Raw genomic sequence first — 12825 nt, forward strand, 5'->3', positions numbered from 1 at the left:
TTGCTGTACAGTTCCATAATCAACCCCCAGGCTCATTCCTCCTTCTCCCACCCTCATATTGCTTTCAGTACTCTCAATAAAAAATTTAGATTTCCCTATATAAAGAATCTCTAGCCTCTGTTTAGGTTTGCAAATTTTTTTTTCACTTCTAAGGCAGAAAGGATTAGTCACAGACACACCAATCCATTTTAGCTATAATGCATCCTTTGTTAAATGTTACCCTGAGAGAAAGGGAAGGAAGTTATGGTACTACGGTTGCATGTAATGGAACCACTGACATACTTTTGCTTTCACCTGTACGACCTGGAGCAGAAATTCTGCAGGCCTCTCATGAATTGCTTTATATGGTGCCCCCCCCCCTTTTAAAACAACAAACCCCTTGCTAATGATCATTGGCTCAGGTGACTAGTAGACGGCAAAGCGAAACAATAAAATAACCCTTGGATCACCTAAGTACAGTGACCTCGGAAAGTAATGATTAATTTTAGACAAATAATAAGAAAAGCAAAAAGAACCACACACATTAACACAGGCAACTCAAAGTCAGCTACCCTTACCTGAAGGCAGCAGAAGTTTATTATATATTGCAAAATGAAATTTTGAAATTTTTACTAAAAAATAATAATCCACTGACGATTTTGCACAAGATTATACAGGGAGGGTATGATTCTTCATCAAAATTCCCTTGATTATGATTCTATCAAATGTGTGTTTTCATTATCATTATCATCCCAACTGATAATATCCTCTTCCAACTCCTTTTTTTCCTAATGAACAAATGAATATGCATAGATCAGAAACTGTAGACCCTGAGCAAGCCATCTCTTTTCAGCAGCTTAATGCATACGAAAGCTGTCAAAAGGCTACACTAATTAAAACTTTTTTTCCTGACAAGATGTAAATGACTTTTATTCATTCAACTATAGTTGTAAGCAGGTACCAAGGCAACCACCTAGCAATTATAAGAACACTATACAGTTTCTAACAATGCATTTTCCCAATTTAAACAGTATGAGACAGTACATGCACATATATATATGTCAGGTCACCAGTCTTTCTTCAAGATATTACAAGGCAACACCAGGGAAATATGCACCAAGGAAAACTAGCAACACTTCTGTCACTTAATTCACTCCAGCAATGTCCTCTAGCTATTTACTACACAGATCCAGCCTCTTTTATCAAGCTCTTGGTGTACATTCCTCACAGTTCTATGAGTCTAGATACCCAATTAATTTTCCGTTTTCTTCAACTATCCAGCTTGCTACATACATCAGATCCATTCTACTCTAAAGGTCATCCGTTTCAACCATCCATTCATGATTCAAAAGCCCTCAGACTCCAATATGACTCCAAGTTCATAGCTACATAAAGAAAAAATGTGCTAGTGTCAAGGATTCCATGGCCCCAACTGGGAACCCCAGCATCTGAGACTCCACATAATAAGCCTCTTGTGACAGAATGCTCAGGTGATAGAAACTCCTTCCAACTCAGAAAAGAGCAGGATGCAACAATGACTACAGATCCATTGACAAAGCTTGATCTCAGATAAGGATGCTGCACGACCCAGCCTTGGCCCAGCCCCATACTATCTTGGAAGGACAGAGAATGTGGGAGGTATATTTTAGGAAGCCTTATAAAAGGGAAATGACTTGGCATAGAGACCATTTGGCAAGAAAATATGCATTAGAGGAAAGTGGGCTTCTGAATTGGTACTGTTAAAAATAGAATTTGCACTTTCCATTTATATAATGTTTAATATAATGAAAAGGTTATTTGCAGGAATGTTTGATGAATGGTTCACAATGGATATTTTATATAATGCATTTAACTGATAGTCTCAACCACAGTTTTACTCAGTACAATTACTTTTTATTCTTTTATCTTTCCCTTCAAAATATAAACAACTGATTGTCTAGATGTAGCCCGAACTTACTGTTTTGCCAGGCCTTTGGCTGATTAAATATTGTATGATCTCTTAAATGTGTTTGGGGGAGCGGATCATTAGCTTGGTTTTGTTTTTTATCATGTATTTTGTGTTCTCATTTTGAATTTTTTTGTTATGAACCACCCTATGATCTTCTGAAGAAGGGCAGTACTGTATAAAAATTTAACAACATCATATTGGGGCCCCATTAATGGAGCAGTACTTTTTCCCATATCAACATACTCATACTCTAAATTCATCTGCTGGGGCTCTTCTCCATTTACCGGTACCTCTTCCACCAGAGAAACAACAATCATTTACAAGGGAGGGGGCTTTCTTGGCATGGCATCCCAGTACAGTGGTACCTCAGGTTAAGTACTTAATTCGTTCCGGAGGTCCATACTTAACCTGAAACTGTACTTAACCTGAAGCACCACTTTAGCTAATGGGGCCTCCTGCTGCCGCCGCGCCGCCGGAGCACAATTTCTGTTCTCATCCTGGAGCAAAGTTCTTAACCTGAAGCACTATTTCTGGGTTAGCGGAGGCTGTAACCTGAAGCGTATGTAACCTGAGGTACCACTGTAATGGAATGCCCTACTCAAACAGGTCTACTTGGTTCCGACAGTGCTATCATCAACAGTGGCGTAGCGTGGGGGGTGCAGGGGGGGCCGGCCGCACCGGGCGCAACATCTGGGGGTTAGGGTTAGGGGGCGCAAATCCATGGGTTAGGGGGCGCAAATTACTTCCCTTGCCCCAGGTGCTGACAACCCACGCTACGCCACTGATCATCAATTAACCATTTCCCCCCCCCCAAAAAAAAGAAAAAAACCAGCTTTTACTTCAACTCTAGAGATTAGCATATCAACCAAATATTTTATTTGTTGATTGCTTATGCATTTATTGTATTGGTTTCATACTGTATACCTCCCTGGAATCTAAAATATACATGTTTTAAATAAAGTTTGCTATTTAAATAAAGGTAGCTAAGTGTTATGAAACTTCAAAATTCACATTATTCTGCAAAAGTACTTTGCGGACCCCTGGTTTAGAGTTCCAGTTGCACCACTCCAAAAAGGATACTGTTGACACACCAGTAAGTGAAGCTTAAAGGTACTTCCATACAATCTACTCATAAACTTTGAACATGTCGTGCAAATCAGTTCTTTGGTAAACAAGATTGCCCTGGCAAATCTATTATTAATAGATTAATGTTCTGTATTGAGATTTCACCACAGCCACCAATCTTTCATTCACAGAGAGCACCTTGACTTAAACCTTCATTTTAAAATGTATAACTAATAATTCAACCTCTTTACCACACCAGTAATTTAATGCTCTGAGTCTTAGACTCCCCTGCATATTAACCCTTTCCCTGACTTAGGAGGTCTGCCCCCTTATAACTTATTGAAACATCTTCACCTTGCCAGACTGGATCAAGCTTGAGCACTCCCCGCCCTAAAGCACCATGGTGATGAAAACAACACTGCAATACCCAATTGCCTCAACACCCCCAGAGATATATCTACTTAAATGCAGCAACTCCTTTAATTATGCAAATCAACACAGTAAAGGTTCCTCAGAGTGCTCATAAACAAAACTGAAGTTGTCAAACCGAAGTTGCCATGGATTTTTTTAAAGCCCATGTATGTTGTTGCCAGGATGCTTAGGAATCCAAAATATTTATTCAGCCCAGAGTCTAAGAACTGAATGTTTGATCTCTGATTTTTAAATTATTTTTGGAGCACTGTATATCAGAGACCCCTTAGAGTTTACCTTCAAGAAAAAGCATTTGTCATAGACCTGACAAGAGGGGTGTTGACCCAGTTTAATACTCATCAGCACCTGATAAGAGATGGGTTTTATAAAGATCAATAGTGGCCCATGACAGTATCAAATTCAACATATATGTGAAAAGAAAACTGTCTGGACATTTGACATAGTTACATAGTTTCTTCTTTGAAGAAAAAGAAATCTTTCAAAGATGAGGGAGTTAGTTGAAAGGGGAGAGAAAGGAAAAGTTGCTGGAGCCTGAATTGGTTATGGCTACTCAAGTAAGATCTTTGGGACAAGAGTGAACAGTTCACTAAAGATATCAGCTAAATATGCTGAGGAGGTAAAAAGGCAAACGTCGTACAGTACTAGGAACACAACTGGAAATAAAGCTGCCACTATCGTCACACAGTGACATAAATGTATGGCAGCACCACACTGGGAATAATGTGCACAATTCAGGTTGCCAATCTATGGGACACTACAGATGAAATATTTATGGGTATTTAGTTTTAAGAAATATGAGCTAGGGAAAATGTGTTACAGGTTTATAAAATCATGTGCTGGTGTGGAAAGATTTAAAAGACTCTCCCTCTGTCACAATATTTGTTATTAGTTATTCCTTAGCCAAGTTTAATTCCAAATTATCAATAAAACTCAAGAAAGCACAAGAAAGAAAAAACATTATATGAAGAACACAAACAGCAATCCAACATCAGAAGCAACAGTAAAATCAATTTCCAAAGGGATCACTGTATTAGTATTTTGCTGCAAACATGGCACCTTAAAGATTTACCAATTACCAATTTATTATATATAAAATAAAATCAGTATCGATGCTCAGATAAAAAGCTTTATTCAAATAATTTCAAAGCAAACAAAGCAAGTGCCCTGCAAGCATCTCTGGGAAGTTATTCCATAGCCAGACCAGGCCTTCTCCTTGGTCACCACCCATCGAACCTCCAAAGAGGGGAAGGGAACCTTTAAAGCAGTCCCTGATGAACTGCAGGTTTCACGTGAGAAAAGATGGTTCTTTAAATGCCTGGGTACCAAGCTGCATATAGGGCTTTCCAGGAAACAATGGCACACTATTATTACTACAATCACCTCTTAAACACATTTAATGTGATTTCAACCTTACATGGTTGAAGGCCAGTTGTTTGGAATAACATATATTAAATGCATGGAATGCAGAGAGTTTCAAAGCTCTTTTTGCTCTAAGTTTTGCCTTGCTTACTGCACTCTGGGGTGTTCTTGTGAGATGTCTCCTTTGCTTGGGGGTGGGGGGGGGGCAAGGCCCAATCACCGCACTGGCTCCAGAAAGGTAACGATGTTCACACAGGGATGGTTCAAGTATAAGCGTTTTTGCATGTACAAACCATCCCCAGATCATAACCCTATGCAAGATACATTTGTACTGTACTTTTACTGTTATTTTATTTGTACCACACTTTTCTATCAGAAACACCTAGCAATTTGAATTATACACCAAAAACAAACATAAAGCTCTCCCCCCTTTTTTTTACTAGTTCTGGACTGAATATCCCTTTCAAAACTGGAAGGAACAATTGGCGATTTAGGGTGAATTTTTAATCTTATGATGCTACCCTGAAATCAGCCTTCCCCAACCTGGTGTCCTCCAGACTACAACTCCCATCAGCCCTGATCACTGACCATGCTGGCTGGGGTCCAAAACACCTGGCTGGGGAAGTCTGCCTTAAATACACCAAGAGATCTCTCTTCTCACTTTAATAAAAGCCTTGCTGTTGATTCAAGCAGTGGTGCAGCTGCTCCAGCCACGTTCCTGGAACAGAATGCCCTTGGGAATGACCCCACGTCATAATGTAGCATCATTCCCAGGGACATTCTTGAGGAGAAAAGATGGCTGTCCCCAAAAGACTCTTATTTTCGGTTTGCCACTTCATCCATTTAAACCTGCAAATTAAGTTCTGCATTAATAGAGATCCTCTACTTTCCCTACACATTTTTATTCTTTCCCAGTTTTACACCACAATTTCCTCTCATGCCCTGCCAACTCCCTTCCTCTGTCTGCATCCAAATTTAAAGTACTGTAAACTGAATTCTGTGTGTGTGTTTGTGTGTGTGTGTGTGTGTGTGTGTTTACATTATTATGTCTGTGTAGCCTGGGTACAAGTCAACAGCTGATGTGAAATGGACAATGGGGGAGGGAAAACACAACCAGCATTTCTAAACATAACACATTTGTGTGTGCTAAATATGAGAGTTATTTATTAGGCTTTTTATAAGACAGTTTGGAGAAGCTTTAACATGCCCATTAAGGGTCTGAGCATATCTTTGTGTGGCAGAACTCAAAGCAAACCTTATGTTAGCATAGCAAAGATCTATCCCTACACCAACAATGTACCTCCAGGCTTTCATGATGCAATTTCCTTTTACCACTCTTCTGACAAGAGTTCTGCTTGTCTGCCACTTCCACATAATAGTCCTTTCAAAAACTTTTTTAGACTTACAGAAATGTACAGAACTAATGCAGCATTTTGTGCACTTACGTAAAAGCACATAAAAAGCCCTAAGCAAACACCAAACCAACAAAACAAAACTGGCTCAGTATTTACACACACACATATTTTGCTTCATATGGAAGGCCAACAGTAGCAAATGAGCATGTGGGGGGGGGGGGGACAAGGGAGGACACAAGCTGAGAATTGCTCAGCCCGCACATGGCAACGAAGACAGCCAAGTTAGAGATTAATTAAGAATTTCTGTACCAATACATCTCCATGTGTGACATTATGACTCTACAGGAACGTTTGTCATTCTTTGAAGCAAAGTAACCTGTACAATGCAGCTATACAACTGCTGACAGCAGTACACTGGTTCCCACATATTTGCTTAATAGGAACTGCTACTAGGACACAGGTAAGATTCTATTCATCACTGACACACAGTCAATTCATAATGCAGACAAAGCTCTTCAATCAATTATAAAAATCTATAGTTACCTTTGTACCGTTTTTCAGGCTTTTCATATTATTAACAGAATCTACACCCAATTATGGAAGTCTGTTTTTCCTCATGCTATTGTGATTACTGTGAGCCACTTTGAGCGCAAAATTTGTTGTTGGAAAAGTGAAATGCAAATATTAAATCCAATCAAAGTGAGCTAAACTTCAGGTGAGTGTACTGAATTCTCTAAATTGTTCCTACTACTGTTCCTTCTAGTTAAAGGGTTGCCTCCTACAACTCCCTTTTTGAAAGAAAAAAATATGTAAGCTTAGGACTCAAACTGAAACACCAACAATGGTGAAACACTTCCTGGCACACATCTGGATATTTCTTATGCAACAGCCAACATAGCCACACCCATGTACAGCAGTTAGCCCCATTCATTCTGCCCCTCAATAAGCAATGCAGTAGGGCTTTAGGGCAAAAGACAGGCATGGCTAAAACTGCCGATCATAGTGGGAAGGGTCTATTACAAATAAGGCAGAGCTTGGGCTGTAAGAAACCCACACCAACCCTTGCTATTGGTCTATGCCACTGTGCCAACTGGGGCAGGGGGATTTACCCTGAAATGTCCTTGAAAAATGAGAAACTGTAATTTTGAAGCTAACCAATCCTGTACACAGTCACAAACCACATCCTAAACGACTCCAGTTACCTCAAAAATGTGCTGTAAATATTTCTGTATTGTGCAACTGCTTCAAGGGCACAGCTCCAGAATGCCTACAGTAAACAGCACTTCAAAAAGTAAGGAATGAGATGACCACAGTGGTTCTATCTATTTAAAATATGTCTAGACTACACACGTGGCAAAATATGAAAAAGTTCAAACAGACAATAATGATTCAAACCATTTAACTTACAACTAATTTGATCTATATCTATATATTTCCTGTTACCATCCAAGGCTATTCAACAATTATTTCCCCCCAAAGAATCTACTGTAATAGATTATCATTTTCCTGCTTTTTCCTTATTTGTAAGCACAAGAGACTAACAATAATTATTCTTATGCATCTGAAGAAAGAGGATTCTAAAACAGTCACTGCTCCAGCAACAGCTCTGAAATGTCAACTCGATTCTATCACCTTGTATATTTTTCTCCTGGGAAAGCACGCCTTTGCAAACTATATCCTACCCATGCAGACTCCAGTTCCGGGCAGTGTACTGAAGCTCAGGGGTAGAACACATGCTTTGCTGGGAGAGACCCCTATATGAAACCCTGGAGAGCCACTGAGCTAGACAGACCAATGATCTAATGGTGCAAGGCAGCTTCCTACAGTCGCAGTAGCCTGGGTTAGCATTCTCCAATGACGTATAACAGGTTTTAAGAGAAGGGTAGACAACATCTTTTGCATTTCCTACTGAGGCACCAAGAACAATTTGCATTTACAAAGTGGGCAATGAGCCAGCAACAGCTGATACATGTCTTCTTGCTATATAAAAGGCTAAAAAAGAAATCGAAACACTGTCACTGCAAAATGCTCCTGCTCATGATATCATCCCTTAAACCATGACCACACTGAAACTGTTGGATTTAGAAACACAGAACATTTGGAGGAGTTCTTCCTTTCCCCCTTAATTAGGCCTTTCAAAATGCCACTCTAGAGGTTCATGCTTCTCTCCACTAGAACTAGAAAGAACACATTTTAAAGAAGCATTAAGTCTGCGAGGTGCTAAGAAGAGTGTGGAGGCCACACAAAAGTTCCTTAAGGATCACCCAACACCAGTAAACCCTCACAACCACACAGTGTGCCTGTGTCTTGAGTGGTTAAGTACAAAGGTTGACAAAACAGTTGTGCAATTGCTTCAGCATGTTTGTATCACTCATCTAGCCTTCCCACATCGACTATGCTACTACAAAGTTTTTAGATGTAGACACACAACAGGCACAAGTTAACTGGAAGTGGGCACATACTGAGGCAAATACATGTATCAAATCCTGTACAAATCAACCCAAAACATATTCCAAATATGCCAGTTTGATTTCTAATGGTCTGTAGTATTACCAGAGAAACGAAAGAGCACTGGATCCCAGTTACACTTGGCTATCCTTCAGAAAGACAACTTGCCTGATAAGGCAACTTTCAGAAATGGCTTTTGCTAGAAAATGTTTAGTCATAAGCAAGCTATGATTGCTCATCTATTACACATTACAGCTTCGGATAGAAAGCCATGAGCTGTCACTGTCTCCCATTTCCTTGCCAATAATATATTGCTTTCAATCATGTGATAAAGCCTCCCCCACACGCGTGATAACAAGAAATAAGCCAAGAAGACTGAGGTTCAGAAATGTAACCATAGCCATGGAGCCTTTCCCAATACTTTTTTAATTGCAAGGAGTTTACTCTCCTGTCAAACTGCAGTAATTGCTAATGAAACAAGTAGACACTTGCACTGAGCTCTTCACTCCTATAGCTGCAAGCTCATGCAGGGTTCTCCCTGGAGTCTCATTTGATGAACCACACATACATCTTTTACAAGTCAGCTTTTGCCTTGTATGTTTACTTGAATTTACCAGGAATGAAATGTGATCAGTGTCTGGTTGCCACAGCAACACCACACTGACAAAAAAAAATTATTCTCATGCATAGTAGGCAAAATAAAGTCATCGATGGAAGTGGGGGTGAAATATCACTATATGAATGCCCTAGCTAGAGGTGCCCATTTCCCCATTCTACTCCATAACACTCTCAGTTAATCACTTTGGATCCTGAAAACTATATTACCAAAAGTGGCACCAGAATGTTAGTGTCATTATGTCAGGAGGCAAGCATTTAGAAAAAAAGATTTGCAGAAACATCCTGCATACTACCAACATACATCATGGAGGCAGGTGCCTTAAGGTAGAATAAAGGGACAAAGGAGCTGGGCCAGGACTGGGCAGCAGAGTCTCAAACTTTGCACTTGTCAAATTTATTGCGCATCCATGGATTTGACAGACATTGTACAGATAGCCTACAAGCTAATATGACTGGACCCAAGTTAATAGCAATTTAATATGTATATAATACCAAATGGCAAGAGAATTTGATTCACTGCTATCCCACATAATTCATCCCACATATTAACTCACAGTATACATGGGGCAGGGAAACTGTGGCCCTCCAGATATTGCTCAAGTATGATTCCCATCATCCCTGACCAGTGGCTAAGAGTTGCAGTCCAAAAACATCTGAAAAGTTATGGCTCCAAATTTAAACCATACTAGCAGAAAGTGTCGTAGCTTTTCAGAATTGTGTGCAATCTTTGTCATATCCCAATAGTTAAGTGCTGACCCTCCACATTAGAAGAAAGAAAAGTGTTCCTATACTTGTTATTACCAGGGCAACATTCCACCTAAGGCATACATAAATGCATTCTATACTTCAGCCTTTTAACTCACATTTATACAAGTTAAACTTAGCAACAGACATCAGCACGACCAAAGATAAAGAGTAGCCAGGGCCTGAACCTTCGGGTATTTATCAGAACTCCAGCTGTGGTATTCTCTGTGCAAGAGAGAACATCTTCTACCCAACCTCACAGATATATTTTGCAACATTAGCAGTAACATTTCCCTTCCAGCTGTTTCTGTACTTTTAGGGACCACAACGATAACAATCACAGCAAAGATGTGCAGTGGTGTGATTTATGCACAGGCCTTTCTCTGCTGCTGCGTGAAGGCAGTGTACACATGTTGAGAAGCTGCAGCCAGTAGAGGATTCAGAGGGCACAAAACACACAGCAAGAGGATCCCACGTGTAAAACTGCCACCCACTACTATTTACACAAGAGACGGAGCATCACCTCGACACTTACACAAAGCAGTTTTTGTGCATAAATTCTGTTGCGTATGAAGCGGCCCCAAACCAGCCGATCAACCCTTACAGTATATTAAAACCAAAACCAAAAAAAGGGAAGAAACCACCAAAGAGCCATTACACCCGACGGGCCAGATGTCACATTTCCATTACTCATTTTCTGTTTACGTTTTTAAGTGGCAGGAGAAGCAGCCTCCCCGTTCGGCCGATTTCACATTTCCAGGCGCGCCAGATGCAAGCGCTTCATCTGAACGGACTGGCAGCGGTACCTGTGGAACAGAACCACCCTCCGCCTGGGAGAAAAAGCCTCGGAAATAAAGTGGAAATGCGGGGTGAAGGGGAGAGAGCGGCTGAGGGGGTCGGGCGGCAGCTAGCCAGCGCAGTCCGGCTGGGAAGGGAGACCCCCCCCCGAAGGGAAGAGGCAGGGACCGAGGAGAGTTAGGCCGGGCCCCCCTCACTCACCATGTACAGCGTGAAGGGGAAGCCGAGCAGGAAGAGCCACAGGTAGAGGTGCAGCGCGTTGACCCCGGCGCCCTGGTGCGGGTCCTGGTACCAGCCGCCGCTCAGAGCCGCCCACACCCCCTGGCGCAGAATCTGCAGCACCTGGGAGCCCATGGCGCCCTGGCCCGGGTCCCGCCAGGCCCGAGCCCCCGCTCGCTCTATCCGCCCTGCGAGCCCGGCCACAACTGCCCGCCGCTTCCACAGCCCGAGCCTCGCGACAGCCACAGGAGCCGCCACCCCCTCCTCCGCCTTCTCCTCCTCCCCCCACCCCCCGCCAACGCCGCCGCCATCTTACGTCCGGGCCCCGGGGTCGCGCGCGCGCGCACCCGCCGCTCGGCTGCCCATGGACCAGCGGCCCTTGCGGCGCTCGCGGCGAGACCGCAGACAACCCCCCCTCCACCACCCTGCGCGCCTTTAGCTGGCTCTGCCTCTCCCGAGGAGCCGCCGAGGCGAAGAGCGGCGCCCCGGCGTCTCAGCGCGTTCTCTAGCTCGCCCCCAAGCGAAGCAGGCGAGCGGCTGGAGGGACCCCCCTCCTCCACCACCACGAGCCAGGGCTCTGCTCGGCAACGGCGTGTTTCCCGGGCTGCGTTGGGAATGCAGCAAAGCACCCAGAAGCGCAGGCATTACAGACGTCGCTCCTTTCGGCCCTGGGTTGGCAGCTCGGAGCCCGCGTCGCATTTTCCCCGCGTTTCAGTTGGTGTTGGCCCCGATGCATAGCACTGGTGACGGGCTGAAGCTGGGGAAGCTTTCAGCCGTGAGACGACAGAAGTTCCTGCCAGAAAAAGGCCGCCAAGCGAATACCTCCCAGAGGAGTGTCTTTTTTATTTTTTCAAACAAAACGAAACAATGATTTGAGTTTCGGCCATTTTTTTGTTTTTAATTATTTTGCCGCTTTGCCCCAAAGTTGGGGTCGAAATACGGAAGACACACACACGGCTGCGATCCTAACCACATATATTCTGCAACAAGTCCTGTTGAATCCAATGAAAGTTACTCAGGAGTAAGAGGTGTTAGGATTGCAGCTTAGTTTCCCGGAGACACAGCCACCCACCTCGCATGGGCCGCTGAAACGGGTCTTTTGATCCGTGCAACCGCAGAGTTTTAGCTGCCAACGCTGAACAAACATTGAGGGTTGTGGTGTGATGGGCAAAACTGCATTCATAGCTGTCAACTTTTCCCTTTTTTTGCGAGGAATCCTATTCGGAATAAGTGAATTTCCCTTTAAAAAAAGGGGGGGGGTTTGACAGCTATGACTGCATTTTCATAGTAACTCCTTAGTTGAAGCAGATCCAGAAGCTGGGAGATGTGGGGCTGCAATCCCAACAGAGACGGTTGGGATTGCAGCCCCAGATCTCCCCGGAGGCTGCATCCCCTGTTGATTTTACACCTGTGCAGAAAGTGACCCTTGCAGAGGCACCCCACTTCCCCAGGCCCCCTAAGGGGGATGTTTCCGAAGCCTGCAGAATTTTTTTTTGAAGACTAACATGGGTTTCCACTCGGAACTGGATTCATCAGACTAGAAGGAATGAACGAACTATGTTATATTTTCAGAGAGCGGCTGCAGACGCCCGAAGCCTCCCTCCCTCATCTCGCGAGGTTGCGTGCTCCTGCGAGAACACAGGGAAGCGTCTCTGTTGCCATGGCGACAGGGCAGCCCTCCGTACACTTGCTCCTGGTTGTCCCGCTGAAAAGTCCGGCCGCTGAGCTGCTTCTGTTCCCAGCAGTGACTGATGAGCGCCCGCTCCGCCTTTCGAAACTTCCTTCGGGGCGGTGAGCCACCCCGGACGATGGTCTGTCTTCCAGCATCGGGCATCTGCTTGCCACATTCCTATGTATCTC

General features: G+C 43.3%; 1 protein-coding gene across 3 annotated transcripts in view; it reads right to left on the reverse strand.

The window, feature by feature from the left end:
• PCNX1 (pecanex 1) overlaps nucleotides 1-11216 on the reverse strand; it is a 76905-nt gene extending 65689 nt beyond the window's left edge. For all 3 annotated transcript variants that reach the window (XM_079989806.1, XM_079989805.1, XM_079989804.1), the window contains exon 1: nucleotides 10948-11216. In XM_079989806.1, the coding sequence (XP_079845932.1) occupies nucleotides 10948-11100 (153 nt within the window). In that variant the 5' untranslated portion in view covers nucleotides 11101-11216. The remainder of the gene's footprint in view (nucleotides 1-10947) is intronic.
• Between the last annotated feature and the right edge of the window lie 1609 nt (nucleotides 11217-12825).

The sequence above is a fragment of the Podarcis cretensis genome (genome assembly GCF_951804945.1).
Source record: "Podarcis cretensis genome assembly, chromosome: 1".
Taxonomy (NCBI): Eukaryota; Metazoa; Chordata; class Lepidosauria; order Squamata; family Lacertidae; genus Podarcis; species Podarcis cretensis.